At 47.0% G+C, this 15,474-nt stretch overlaps 1 protein-coding gene across 1 annotated transcript; it reads right to left on the bottom strand.

The window, feature by feature from the left end:
* Positions 1-230: 230 nt before the first annotated feature.
* On the bottom strand, positions 231-13,493 carry LOC105287639 (protein FAM151B). Its single transcript, XM_011353420.2, has 5 exons — positions 13,241-13,493; positions 4,477-4,611; positions 2,344-2,582; positions 2,130-2,272; positions 231-1,611 (listed from the first exon to the last, which is right to left on the bottom strand). The coding sequence occupies exons 1-5, from the start codon at positions 13,287-13,289 to the stop codon at positions 1,215-1,217; spliced, it is 963 nt and encodes a 320-aa protein (XP_011351722.1). The 5' UTR covers positions 13,290-13,493; the 3' UTR covers positions 231-1,214.
* Between the last annotated feature and the right edge of the window lie 1,981 nt (positions 13,494-15,474).

The raw sequence follows: 15,474 nt of genomic DNA, 5'->3' as shown, positions 1-15,474 counted from the left end.
AACATTTGCATATAACACTTTGGTAGATAATTGCGCGTGACAATGGCGACGAGGCATCTCAACTGAATTAGCAAACAATGCCAGCTGCTTTCTTACACTAATTACGTAATAAGCGCTACGATCGCGTTTCGAGAGATTACGTTCCGCGGTTTCCGGCCGCGATCGACTCGGGCAGGTGTCTGCACTGCGTTTCCATCCGGCACACGGGGATAAATAATTCGGATAACGGCTTCCCTCCGGCAGCTTTGCGTATTTTACTTTATTGACTCGTTATCAAACGCAGTAGTGCACTCACACACCGTATACTGCATTTTTAATCCTTTGGCTCAGATATACATAGTTTACATAGAGACTAATGCCATTTGCCTCGCTGCACCTAGAGCGGAGATATGTTAAACGCAGGTACAGGGTACACAGTGAACATTACGGAGGGGCATTAAACACGATGAATGCACGCGGTTGCATGGCGGCTGCATGGCGGCTGCATGGCGGCTGCATGATGTGCGCGGCACTTGAATGGAAGTCACATGAAACGCATTGACTTCGTATCGCTGTACTTGAGTAAGAAGGACGAGAGGAATTAATACGCCGATGCCACTTCAAGTCGTCTGATTACACCGAACGCGCGATTGATGGTTCAATCTAAGAGTACAGCATAATACGGTATTTAAGAAATTTCTTGCCATCGAGTACAACGATAGGTAGCACACACACGTTAGTTTCTTTGTTTAACGGTATTCGAGTTATTGCCCGATACACAATTGGTCGACTCGGAACGTTATCTATCTATCTATCTGTATGTATATTGTATATACTTACTATATATGCGGATGTATCTTTCACAATATACGAAAGCTTATTGTGCTGAATGTACTAAACAGAAATTCTTGCAAGTATCGTTCGCGAAATAACGTTTTCTTTTGTCGGCCGAATAAATCCATTTAAGTACAAGGTGAACAAAGAGACGAGCGTTTTTTTTTTTCGATAAGAGGAATCCCGCGCGGAAGATTGATCTTGTCAGGGGAAAACCGTTCGCCGCGACGTAATCTGGATGTTTCTTATAAGAGGTATGTCTCGAGAGACGTAACCGACGAACTCGATCGTTATCGGGTTTCGTCGTTCGCTCGTCCGTGCTTTCTTTATCGAGAGGGACTCGCGCCAAGGATCAGAAGTCTCGATCCTCCGCATTCGCGTCCGATATCCGCGTTCAGATTTCACAGCATCCTCGAGAGAAGCAGGAGCGCGAGCGACATGCCCAGGCTCATCAACGACGCCGAGCTGAACGTGGACGCGGCCGATAGGTCGAGTCTGCTCTTCAGATCCTGGGGAACGTCCACATAGACCTTGTCCACCCCCACGCTCTTGATGAGTTTCGAAAGCTGCGCGGCGTCGACGGAATCGCCCTCCGACGACCAGATGGTCAGCGTCGCGTTGGTGAACGTGGTGTTCTTCAGCAAGATCTTTATGACATCGATATCGTTCGCCGCGAGGCCCGCTCGTACGGGATAAGTTACCGGCTGGGAGATATGGTTTCCCTTTAGGACGTCGATCATCTTGTTGATGTGCTCGATGCTGTATCGACCCTCGGTGATGTTGGACTCCTTGCCATACCTAAAATATATTGACGCATGTATACATATGCATATACATATTGTTGCAAATATATTGTTGGACCTTGATCTTGTCGTATTATTACAAGATAAACTTGCGTATTTTTATATCGATACCACGTTGATATAGCTTATAGCGGATTGAATGAAAAGTAAAACCTGCAAATGCGCATTTAATTTTGATATCGAAAAGGTAACTCTCTCGATTAAAATTCTGTAAATGCAAACGCTAATGATTTTTTTTGATGTTGTGAACTTTTAACAAATATTTGTTACGAATATTTGTTTGCGTTCTCTAAACATTTTTGTTAGTACACTTGTCCAACAGTGAGGCGCGTATGTGTTTTATTGAAGCGCTAAGTCGATTATCTCAGGGACTTGATATTTATAAGCCCTTTTTTATAAGAGATCGTGCCATGGTCACGATACGTAATTCTTTGCTCACACGGCTGATTAATCGCAAGGTTGTATAGATCAGAAACTGTCGTTACACTTTAGCGCACATTGATAGCTGTTTACCTGGTTGTCCAACCGACGGAGAGGGTGCACTCCGGCATGATCTTCGTGGCGCCTTGCAGGAAGGCTTTTGCATCGAGCGGCGTGGCAGTGGCATTCACCGGTCCGGAAATGATGTCCGCGTTGAGGAAGATCGGGAACTTCAACTGCACAGAGAAATGTCTCGTTTGCGATTCAGTTATTTCTTATAGAATCGAGGATATTCAGATTTACGCACGCCGTGTCTCAGGTTCTTAAGAACCTCCTTGCTCTTCTCGAACGCTTCGATCGACTTGAAATCCAGCTTGATGCCCTTCGTGCCGTTATTCTCGATGTTGATGTTGAGGAAGTTTTCCAGCGACAGATCACTCTCCGTGTTCGGTGGGTGTGCCATTATCGGAATATCGGTCGAATTGCTGCCGGTTGCATTGTTGAGCTTGCCCAACGTTACGTCAGCTTCCAGCATCATGATGTCCGCTTTAAAAAGGAAAGACGGTTCAGTCAGCGGATTCGCTCGTGCGTGTGTGTACAACACGTACATATATAATATATGTATGTATGTACGCGTGTACGAGAGCGCGTGAAGCGCAAAGCAGTGGTTGGAGACGACCAGCTGGGCGGAGAGTTCCGGTATGTGCATACACGTGCGGCGAATATCGATCACGCCTAAAGAGGCTGGGCAAGATTGTCCAACATCCGCACATCCGCACATCCGCCAGTGTGTTGATGTTCAAATGACCAAAAAATCCGGCTCTTTCATGAACGACAGTCACGAAAGTCGTGTCGAGCGTCGTTTGAGAACCTTGCGCGATACGAACAAGCGCCCTTTATAAAGACGTCTCTCGTTTCGCGGGTATCAAAGCGAGATTGCAGATTAACGTTACTCCGACGCACGCGATAAATGGCGACAAACGCGATCGCGAGTATCGCGTTGTTCAGTCTCCACGTGATGCTGATGAACTTTTCTCGGACATCCCGATGCTATTTTTCGGCAACGTCGTCGCAATCGTGGGACGCGGCAACGAAGGACGAAAATCGAAAGTTGGCCGGTCGCTTCGAACCTCGACGCTTCATTGGAATTCAATGTAGGCGCGGGTGTACTTTTCGAAAACTCTACGTCGACTGCGTACAAATGACTTATCTACGAGGGTTTGATCGTACGTAGAAAACTTCAATACAGGCTGCTCCTCGGATTTCTTCCTCGCGCTTCGAAACGCGAGTTTCAGTCGAGGGAAGTTCGGAGTTTCGGAGAACTTTGACGCACTTCCGCCCGAAGCTCGAGACGTGCATGTGTCGTCAAAGGGAAAGGACGTCCGTCGAAAAATGCGAAACTGATCGATGTAACTGGCATTTTGCACAAGTGCGCTTTACGAGGCGAGCGGTGCCGAGATAAGCAGACGCTTCATGAAGCTTTCTCCATCGCTGTCGATATTTCTGATGGCGCACTTTTCAAGGACGTACCACACCATTATTTAAAGCGCGCGCCGGTGTAAAAATACATGTCACATGCGGGTTGCATACAAAGCCGCGCACAATCGGACACATGGGATATATCCATGAAAGTGACAGACGCAAAAAGCGCCGGCATTGAGGGCCAAGCAAAATGCCACGAGGTTCATTAATTAGTAACGGCGGAATGTTGCCGGGTCGATGAAAGTTGCGAACTCGCGGTAAATTAGGATCCCATCCCATCGTGACATTTTTGCCGACGTTATTTCCCGACAGCTGGATGTTTCTCGTATTAAATATTTATCGCCGTCTGTCGTTCGTTTGTAAACAAATTACTTTCAAGGCAACGAATCACAAATGTATTATATATTACATCCTTGCGACTTATTTCTCACATCAATTATTACCGCATATCTTACGGCCAATACTCATCGTTTTGTCATGTATCTACAATTTGTTTCTGCTCATCGCAGACTTTGAGAGTCGCATTATGTAACCATCATCTCTTGCGACCTCATTGGCGCGGTAACGTTAATGTCAGTGTTAATAGCAAACGATTGCTGTTAGCGTGCGATGCACGTCGTAACTAGGACGTTCAGATTTCGAATTAAAGAATTAAAGAATTAAAACTTATATGTCCCGATTGTGGGAAGCTTGCTTCAACAACGCTATTCAATACGTCATTTTGCGTGTCTCGTCTCGAATTTGAAAAACTATGGAAAACAGTATTCGTGGAGTGTCAGGGAGACACATTTCGAATACTCTCGCGTGGACGTTTCGGGCACGATATCCGAGCCGGCGAGAGTAAGACGCCGCGGCCATCCATCTTTTTACCTCTCTGTCTCTCGAGTGCAATAAACGAAGGAACGACGCGACGGAGGAACTCCTAGGATACGTCGATTGCGAAGGATGATCAACGTACCTGACGAGAGTGCCTTCTCCAATTCCGCCAGGCTGTTGACGGCGTGCGCCCAGACGATCCTCGTGAGATTGTCTTTGACGCCGGGGAAGAAGTTCCTCGGATCCGGCGAGACCGTCACGTTGCACGTGGCAGCTTCTGAAACACACGAAGGGAAACCCCTGTTGAACTTACTCGTACGGATGCGTTCGTTCGTACAATATTCGCACACGATATATGCACGGACTTGACCTTCCCGTCCAGTGCTCTCGACCCCACGACCTAATATTCAACTCGAGCTCGGGCGCCATAATTGAGCGCGGAATCGAGGATTCCTCGCGTAGCGTGGTGGCGGCGTGCTCTCGGGCTCTCCGCGATGACCGACGACGACTCCGTTTGAGAACTTGCTCTTGTGTGCGCGGATCGATCGGTAATCACGTTTATTTGTCGTACTGGTAACGAGCTATTTTCAAATCACGAGATTTCTAGAGCCGGTCGTTGTCATCCGGCTCTACCGCGAGAATCCGGGGGTCATCTCGTCGAGAGGGATACGTCATTTTGTCCTCTTCTTTTTCTCCCCTTCTACTACGTTGATTCGCTCGACGGTATAAGTGTCGATATAAATGAATTACGTACGTATGGCGCGCGGAACGACGACGCTCGGGGACGCGCGCGCCGGGATGAATTAATAATGGCATTGCGTCGCCTCGCGCGCCGTCGCGCCATGGAAAATTCCACGGACTCGCTCCCGGTGTCCCGGGTCCCGGTTCTCGTTCTCCGGCGGGCTAGCCCATTTCCGGTACGCTGAGGACCATGTGGCGAACAAATTTCGCGCGCCGGATGATCCTCCGAGTAGATTGCGAGGGCGATCGGCCTTCCCGTCGTTTTGCCCTTTTGTGACTGTGGATCTTTTTATGAATAGCCAACTATAGAGACTTGTGGGAGACACGAGAGAGTCCAGCGTAAAGTTTGCTTTGATCTTTCAAACGAAATTCTGCAGGGAATACAGAAATGATTTATATTTCAAGGGAATATAAGAGAAATTCCAACGGCGAATATCGAATTCATATCAGTCATTTTTTTTTTCTCTCAATGTTAGATATCTCGATTAAATATTTCTTTCCATTTTTCTTTCCGTAAAAAGAAGGGATAAACGGGGCGACTTTGCGGACACGTTACACGTTCGAGCATACAGTTACATGTCATTCAATAAAGTCCAATATCGATTGTAATAAGAAAGTTCCAACGACTAATCAGCTTACAAGCTGAAAGCAGCATGTGCCTGTCGCCGGTTTGTACACTAAATGGAGGGCAAAAACTCCATGGGGAACTTTTTCTCTGCATGTACCCCGCGGACTGGCGAGATTATATTACTGAGCTCGTTAAGTTGTCTGGAATTTATCGTTTATTTTTCATAAACTTATTTAAAAGAAAGATCGAAAAAAGAAAAAAAAAACACAAAAGTTCTGTCCGCAAAAAATCGATAGCGGGCCACGTAGCCGCGCCAATGATTCCGACCGACCCAGCGGTCCATGTTTCCGGTCCAGCGATCACGGAGTGAGCTTGAACTCATGCCGGTCAATAGAGAGAGCGGACTCTTTGTTCTTTTTTGGTTTTTTTTTTAAGCATTACTAACAGCCTTTTGCCCGTGTAGCTTCCGTTGCAACGTGCTTGACGACTGATAACCATCGCTTGCCTAAATGTTAATTCTCGCAGACTACGATTAACATTTGTCCACATGCTGAAAATGTTAAATTTCCACGGAAAGAGTAGAAAGCACACGTCGGAGAAACAAGTTGAAAAATATGTGCGAGTATCATCGGGAAAAACGACGATGATTCAATTACCGGCCTTTACGATTGATGAACCATCGCGAAAGAACTTACTGCACTTATTTGGAGCACCGTAAACTTAGCAACCACTCCCAGATTAATTTAATCTACACAGATATTTCTACACGGACAGCTAATGCCCGTTCGTGTACTCAGACACACGATATACCAAAGGAATGACTCACTGGTATTTGAACTGGTCACGCAATGTTAAGTTCGTTTTGATCTCTATCACTCATGGTTCCCATATAGAGCCCCCATATGGAGCAAATTCTCAAGTACCTTCTGAAAGCCGGCCTTTCTTGGTGCTCGAATCATTCGAGAGGAAAAGAGGCGAGAGGAGAAGAGAGGATAGAGAGATAAGGAGAGGAGAGGAAGACTCGTTTGTACGTTCTCGCTCTCTTTGTCCTTGCCAAGAATCCGAGCTTTCCCGTTATGCCGGACGCTACAATGTCGTTACAATGTCTTCGGAAACACCGATGTGTTTCCGGTTCGCCGATCTCGCACAGAAGCCGTGCTATGCTACGAACCGGTTCGGCCACCATCACCAGGGAAAACGTGAGAACGGTCCTTCTTTTTTGTTGAACCGAGAACGGCTCGCTCGCTCGCGCGACCAAACACCAGAGGATTCGAACGATTGCATTCGGACGGAATTCACTCGAGAGTTCGAGCGAACTAATTGCCTGGACAAACGACCGTCTCTTTTCTCAGGAGGTACAATGTTGCCCGACAATCGGAATCATACGGGAAGCGGCAATAAACGTGATGTAACACGTCATAATACAGTATGACGTGTGTGCAGGTGCCTAAATGCGAAGACGCGACGCCGAGCGTCGGTCTATCTCGGTGCGGCAATAAAGCAATCGCGACATTTTCGATGTGCCGCTATTTATAACTCACCGCTGTAGTAAACTCTTTTACGTTAGCCCAGGTGGAAATCTCTACCGCATGCATGCGAAATGAGGCGGTAATTAAAATTGGCGAAAGTTTTATTGGCGTGGAGATCATAATGCGAGGACATAATGCTTCCCGTGATACGACAATTTATGATACAATGCGTTTCTCCGCACTTGGTCCACTCGTGATGCTGGACATCGCGGCGAGATGATACCGTAATCGTCACGCGTCCGAAAATAATGCTCGATCGTAAAGCGAGCTTGTTTCACGTAACATTTCGTGCTGGCAGCCTTGATGTATCTAAATTGAGCGTCGATTCTCGTCGGATTCCATGGGGATTCCACGTCGAACGTCGCGAGCGGAACGCCGCGCCGGCCTCTTTTTCTCCGCTTTTCCGCCTCGAAACGGTACTTTTATCGGCGACTCGCACTTTCTTAGCCCGCACCAAGCCGACGTTGTATCACGGATAGAACGGATGCCGATGCAACGGGAGAAAACCGAATCCAGGCTTCCAGCCCCGTGAACAAGACCGCCGCATCTCGTCGGCGGCACAAAAGAACCTGATGCCCCCGCGGCCTGATAAAAGCATCTTTCACGCGTCACTGCGCCCCGTATAGTTTGCAAATAGCCGCGACTACCGACTCGTTCTCTTCCGCTTAGAACGCGCTTTCGAAGCTGCGAGAGCATCTCGCCGGCGATGTGGATCTCAGAGTTTCGCCTTAGTCAGCCGACTGACAAAGCGTGACTTATGGCCGCATCCGCAGAGGGAACCTAAATCTCGATTAAGGCGGGACCGATCGGCCGATCGGAAACGGCAGTTTCGGGCTTTAAGCGGAATTGCATATCGCGGATTTATCTCGACGGAATTCCGCGTCAGTCAGCTTATAGTTTCAGCGGAAATGCGCGCCGTACAAACCACTCCGTGGCTCAGAAACTTTTATGGCTATCGGAAACTTATCCGTTGTAATCAACGTCTCGACAACTGGAAGAATTTTCGTAAACTGTAAAAGAAAACTATTTAATACTGTTTGAACGCGATCTTTAGATGATTCAGTCTTATCGTTATTGTAACGTTTATTCACTGAGAAAAATTTCCATCTGATAAACCGATTAAATAGTGTATCCGATTGTTACTCTTGTTTTCCGATTAAATGATGGATATGTCCGATCGTTTTCTTTGTCTTTTACAATTACAATTTAATCGGATATATCCGTTTGTTACTATTTAATTGGATTATCCGATTAGATAGGCCATGATATTTTAGAATTTTAGATAAGTACTTGATCATTTTTCATGTAAGATAAAGTGTCAAGTGTGATTATCACCAACGGTAATAATTAACGTGGGACAAACCACACGGTCGAGAAATGATTTACGTGTCATGGTACCAAGGGTAATTCCATATTGATGATTAGCAAATAATGATGCACAAGTTGCGCGACGAACAGCTGATGGGTCACCTGTCACATTTGTTCCACGTTGAGCAAACTGCGAGTGTATCCCGTATACTTTTAAGCAGAGTGTACAATATCGTGTTCCTCCAAATCGATTACGCTAATATTTACTGAAGCCTCGCATATATCGTAAGTAAGCTCTGAAAAGGCCAGCAGAAAAAGCATTTCGGCGTCAGCAACTGTCTTTGAACGACACGATGAATCGTTCCATTATCATCGGCGTATAACAAATCTTATCAAGTCAACGTTATCGAGTAAATGTTGCAAGATACCTTATATGCTTGTATGCTTATATTGTTATTTTTTTGTTTTTCCTTAAGCAAGTTATGGGTCATCTATATTGCATTACATTCTGCATCGACTATATCGCGATCTCCTTAGTTGAGGTCTTTCCAAGTTTTTTCAAGTCTTTCTAAGTCATAAGAGAGATGTTGGTATACGTAGTTAAACGAATTTTGGAAGCGACGTCGGCCGAAATCAGGGATTCTGCAGAATTTCACCTCGAATCGCGCGTATAAAATATTGAGACTTGCCGTTCGAACAACCGATTAATTATGAAGCGGCTTCTTCTCGGCGAGTTCAGACGTCATGTACGCGCGATGATAAATTCATCTTCCCCCCGGCGCGGGAGTTTAGGAATTTTGAGATTTTGGATCACGGATCGCTCGATGTGAATTATCGTGCCAAGAAATCGCCAAGAAATTCGTCTTCCGAGTAATTCGCGAGTTTTCGCGATTCTCATGATTCTTCATCAGGCAGGACAAAAGAAAACTCTCTCATATCTCTCTCTTCTCGTCTCGCTTTTATCGCAAAATTTGTTCAACAAATTTCGTGCCAACAACTCTCTTCGCAGACTCTTCGCAGTATTTTCATGTTTCGCAGAACGCAAGTAAACAATTACATTACTTTTCGCGGCATAATCGTGATCGAGCGTGGACCGCGCGTAATCGATTCGCAGTTGCATCTCCGTTACTGCTAAAGTCATTGACCGGTGCATCCACGGAAACGAGGAATTTGCAATTCGCATCCGAAATGGTTGTTGAATCCAACCGGCTGGTTCGGCTAACCATGATCTCCAGATACGAGTGCAGGCGCACTCCGCCTGCTCGTTCGCGCCCGTTGCGACATACAACATGACGAGATACCTGCTGCGTTTATCGCGAATAAACACGCCTTTATCATCGGCGCATATTTGTTTCATTTCATGCGAACCATTCACGCTAATATGCGCAGATTCCACGTCAGGTGATGTAGATTTTCGAGCGACAATCATCGTGACGGTGAGTCAGTTTCTCCGATGCGAGATAACGATGAAACCGTACCGTGACAACGGTATCTCTGCGCATATAATGTATCCTCTTTGTTGGAATGACGATAAAAACGGCAAACTAATGCAAGGGGAACTACGTCACGGTCATGCCGCGCTCGAATGATTCTCCTGCCCTCCTCGGGGATAAACGTTCCCCGATAATTCATTGCGAAAGGGTTGCGGTCGCTTAAGCACCGATATCACGTATATAGCGCTATAACAGCGCATGCAGCGCGATTGTTTTTGTCTCACTTCTTGATATAATTGTTATCTACGACAAGTCACTGTACTGTCCTTGGACGTTCGCACAGATTGATGAGCGAAGCGGTTTCGCGCTCTTTCGTCGCGTGATTGGACGTGACGTTTTTTCAATTCCGCGATGAATCCGTGTTTGTTTTATTTTATTGTTCTCACGTCGATGTATTCCGCCTGGATATATCGCTTGCGACACGAGATGCATCCCACAATTATTGGCGAATTGTTTTTCGTCAATCAAGAGTTTGACATGAAACGATCGCAATGTGGGTCATTAACGTGGAAGATTGCGCGCGAGAAGGTCACGTTTGACACGGACCTCGTTAATCTTCGGATCGTGAATTTCGCGGGAAAATAACGCGCTGGATGACTGACAACTCGGATAAATAACTAATTAAATGCCTGCCGCAGCTGCCCCTGCGGTCATTTCCTGCCTACGCCCGCCATTCATTTTCGTAATGGGATCCACTTGCGTCAACGGAGATCGCTCTCCCTGGAGTTTTACCTTTCTTGCGCGAGTGGTTCGCGTGCGAGGCACCGCTTTCGCATTCACCGATAGCATCGCGGAAAGTATCATCCCGGCCCTTCACGGCCGCCAGAGAGAAAAGGGACGCCCTATATCGACACTTATGTCCATACCCGCGTTTCATTACCGACTCGCCGATATAAAGCCGATAAGCTCGAGTCCGCGACGCGACGTATCGAATTCTCAACGAGACGCTGCATACTTTGGCCTTGTTATTTTTGCGCGTTCCATCTTGATCGTCTATCGCGAGCCTAAGGCGCCTAAGCCGGCGTGGCAAACGAGCGCTAAAATCAGTTTATTTTCGTACTATTTTCGCGCGGTATGTAAGTTACATATCTACGACGCCACGACGTCGACCATGGTCGCGACGTTCATCTATTTTTGCAAACGCCTCTTTTACAAACACGCGGCCACGTTTGCGAGAGGTGCGAAACTGTAGCATGTCTTTGCCCGACAGGACAAAGACATTACTTTTCTCGTAAGGATAAGGAAGGATTGCTGTCACGCTGCGACAATAGCCGAAAGGCAACGCATTCGCTAACTACTATGCGGCTTTCGAATCGCAAGGCATTGTCTGTCACTGGTTTCATCGAAAGATTTCGATTCATCGGGAAATCAATTGCCACGCTTATTATTTGCGAGTCGCGAAACAAGGAAAAACACGTTTGCCATTCTACGAGTTGTTGAGAGTCGTCGAGAAAGAGAGAGAGAGTTGGAGAAACTTGCGACAGGTCAGGGACAAATTTGCACGTGTCGCTGACCGAATAGAGACCAGAACAAAGAGGAAGGGAAACTGATGTCGGTCCATACACGGCAAATATCGTCCCTTTTCCCCTCTCTCCTGGGATATTACGGGATTAATTGCGCTTTCGTCAGGCCGCCGCGCGCGCAACGAGCGATAGCTAAAATCAAGGGCTAATTTAATGTAAGGCGCTAAAGGTCTCGCCGTAGCACGTGGATGTATGTGTGCGGCGAGCGGCGTGCGTCACCGTGAGATTATTATTAGCGATCGATTGGGGGAACGGATGAGGATTTGTTACGTGTCATCGTCTTGAGAGACTCGCGTCCTCTAATCCAGCAAATTACCTTCTCAGGCTTGGTAACCATGATGGCGATCGTGCTCGGGTTAATCCGCGGAAAAAGATTGTCGGTACCTACATATATACGTGTGTGTATTACACATATGTACATAGGTATATACCTATACAGCTGCGAGTACGTGAGCGAGAAAGAAAATTTAATTGGCTACAATCAGCGTTAGCCGAGATTGGTTCAAACTGTTCCTGGACTTGAAGCCTCGTTATCGTATACCTCGTAAGTCCATCTCTCGCCCCTTTCCTTCCCTAATTGAAGCATTGTTCGCCGCAAATTGATTTAAACGGCGAGACTTTCTATTCTTCCGCGCGGAGAAATGGCTTTCTGTTCGGAATCGCTCGCCGATTTATTTGCTCGCCGCGACTCGCCAGGAACGTGCCAGGACATTTGAATCGATCTATAAAAAGCTCGTAAAGTCACGATCCGTTCTGAGCGGCTCGTTCGCGCCATGTCGGCGATATGTCAATTTCATTGTCTATTCACTCGAGGAGAGACTTCCTGAGTTCCCCATTCGTTCTCGATTCGCAAAGTCGCACCGGAAATTCCGTGCGTTGAGTCTCGCTCTCGAGAGGAGTTAAATTTAACGCAAACTTTATCCGTAAACACACGATTCTTTAAACGGCAAATTTAATATGTACCGGAACAAGCTCCTTCTCGCAAGAAGACGAGCGGGAAAAACGGCGTGACAAAAAAAGAAAATCGATACCTATTATAGAGGAGGCCTATTAGAGGAGCGTTTGGTTTCCCGTTGCGCGAGGTGTGCCGCCACGGTTTACGACGCTACGATCGAGAAAGATATTTCAGACCCGATTTCACGATCTGCTAAGTGTCAGTCCCGCGGAGGCATGTGCCTTGAAAATAGGATCGATATACAGAAGATATACAAGCCGGTTTCGCCGGAGCTCCGTTTCAAACCGCTTGTAAACGGTCGCGACTGTCTCTGTGCGTGATTTATGTTCTCACGTTTGTACAGATCTTCGACGGTCGTCCAGCTGTCGACACAAACCGGGTCTGTGCCATGTATATTCATCAATCCGTGTGATAAGGCGTATACAATACATACAGTATATCATAATAATATTCTTATAAGAAATAACATTGATCTTCAATGACATTTCTTATTATTGGAGCAACGTGCGAGGCGATTTCTGTTTCAAGTACTGCCAGACAAACGCTCTTAACGTACGAAATAACACGGTGCTTCGAATCATCGATCCTCAGAAAATCGCATTTGCTTCGCGATAAACGATCATTTATATTCTCGCCCTTCACCTCCAAGTTTACCATCTATTTTCGGAGCACAGCGCAACGAAGGACGCAATACTACCCCAATACTAAACGTATCGCTCGGACGTTCAAAGTTTCACTCCTTTGAAAATTCACGTTATTGATGCCAACTATTTTATGTATCGAACTTACGGATCACTGCCAGCAGTGCGATCGTGGTCGCGATCATGATACCCGTCATTGTCTTCGCTGCCGGAAGCGCCGGAAACGCAACGGGATGGCTGGCTCGACACGAAAGAACAAGAGCACGGACGGACGGATGCGTTCGCGAGGGATACCAGCGGCAAAGTGGTGGCCCGAGAAGAGGGTGAGAGATGCACAATACGTAACAACTACCCGCGGCTCTCGACCAGACGCCCGGTCAACTCGGCAGTCTCGAAACGACTGAGTGTCTCCACACGAGAGGAGCGAGCGAGAACGGTCGGCTGATGGTCGAAATCCAGCCGTACATAATGCCACGTACCGAGGAGAGGCCATATTTCGCGACGCCGCAACGCCGCAACGCCGCAACGCCGCGCCGGTACACACGTGTTCTCGTCCCTTCACAGGGGGAGAGGGAGGTTCTCGAGCGCGAATCGCGACCCGCGGATACCGGGCGGGAAGGGTGACGACGACGACGTGGCGAGCGAAGGGGCGCGTGGATCGAATCGAACAAGAGCCGGTTTCTCTCTCCCAAGGGTTACCGAGGGATGCCCGTTGTCGTTGTCGTGGCTTGTCGTCATCGGTGCGCGCTCGAGATTTCCGCGTGGAACGCTCGCGATAGACGGATGCGGAGGTGCACCGTGATGTACTTGCGCGCGAGCGGAAGGATGGAAGAGCGCAATTACGGAAATATCGTTCCGAAAATAATGGCGCCGCTGGATAGGTACGTGATGTGTTATAGATTGTTGATAGAACGAGGGTTGTGAGCGAGAGAGATATACCTGGCCCCCCCCGAGGCTCTTTCAAATGCGCTCTTTATGCATCGAAGAAATCGGGCCCTTCTTCGAGAAGGCAACCCTTTCACTGTCCGTTGAATCGTACGTTGGGAGTAACGGCTTCATCCGAGCGGGTAGATGTAGATGGCGGTTAGCGGGTAACGTGACGCGTCACCGTATATTTCCAAATTATCGCGAAACAAATGTTTGCATAAGAATTGTGATTCATAGAGTCTTCCTAAATCAAACGCTGTTCGAGCAATACGCTTGAACGTCACTATGAAACTGCGTGATTACGGTAACAAATTCCCTGTCGTCGCGTTAAGTTTCGCGGTGAATATTTTTGCGGACTCTGAAAACTTTAGTAATTGATCAAACGGAACAGCTTCAAGCAGTCAATATAGGCTGCAATCCATAGTTAGCACTGTGCTAACCTTCTTTTTATTTCAAGAAAAAGGAGAAAGTGTTTTGTAGTATTCGCAGTACTAATTGGACTGCGAATAAACAGCCATAATGTCTTGATATTGATATTGCGTTTGTTTACTCAGCGTGAGCATACATTAAACGCATACCATCATCGCACGCTGACGCCCTTACGCGATTTAATCAGTTGACACGGAGATTTGATAGGGTTTCCAGGGATCTCTGAAACGACCGGGCTGACAATTCACGAGTCATAAGCGCCATGAAACGAACTCGCATTGTTATCGCGCGTTGTTTCACGCAGAATTCGTCATGGCTGCGCCCGACATGTGCTCGGCACTGGATCCCCCATACGAACTATGAATGCGACGACGAGGGTTGCTTTCGTGACTCCCGACGCGCAGCACGAGGGGTGAAACATCTGTCGAGGGTTCACGACCGAAGGGTAGTCGCTGAGCACCAATTTTGTAGGTCTTTTAATTTATGAAGCCCACCGCTTTCTTTTTCCCTTGTTTTTTATTTTTATTATGAGAACTTTATCTTCGAAGATGCCTACCAGAACTTAATTTAGATGAACCATTGAGGAACAGCGCGCAATTCATTTTTATTTGTCATGATCCACGTAAAATACCACGTGCTTACGTGGAAGACGTGGGTAGAAGGTAGAGAATGCTTCCAATCTCTTTAATCATGACTAAGAAAAATGTAGGACTTATTTTACTCATTTATCGCTTTAATTAGTAGGCAGCGAAATTTCAGCGAATGTTCGCAACGTTACGCGTGGAGGAGTATTTTGTAAGCGAGAAGAGATGTTATCTTGAAGCGAAATTCAACGAAACTAATTAGATTTACAGGCGTCGCTTCACCTAGACATAATTATTAAACACCGCCTCGCTCGACATTAAGCCGACGTAAAATTGTTGCAACGTTGTCCTCATCGGCGTAGTCGTGAATCGCTCGTTCGTATTAAATGACAACGTTTACGCGGCGCACCAGACACAGCAGTGCAAGGTTCCGTGGAAAAAA

Source organism: Ooceraea biroi, chromosome 3 (assembly GCF_003672135.1).
Source record: "Ooceraea biroi isolate clonal line C1 chromosome 3, Obir_v5.4, whole genome shotgun sequence".
Taxonomy (NCBI): Eukaryota; Metazoa; Arthropoda; class Insecta; order Hymenoptera; family Formicidae; genus Ooceraea; species Ooceraea biroi.
The sequence above is the reverse complement of the archived record's forward strand: the minus strand, read 5'-3'. Positions and strand labels throughout refer to the sequence as shown.

What these genes read in the sequence shown, in the direction of transcription:
- LOC105287639 (XM_011353420.2), bottom strand. Translation starts at nt 13,289, where the DNA reads ATGACGGGTATCATGATCGCGACCACGATCGCACTGCTGGCAGTGATC. An exon ending in CGCACTGCTGGCAGTGATCC is followed by an intron (nt 4,612 to 13,240) that starts GTAAGTTCGATA and finishes CGTGTGTTTCAG; the next exon opens with AAGCTGCCACGTGCAACGTG. An exon ending in TTAAGAACCTGAGACACGGC is followed by an intron (nt 2,273 to 2,343) that starts GTGCGTAAATCT and finishes TTCTCTGTGCAG; the next exon opens with TTGAAGTTCCCGATCTTCCT.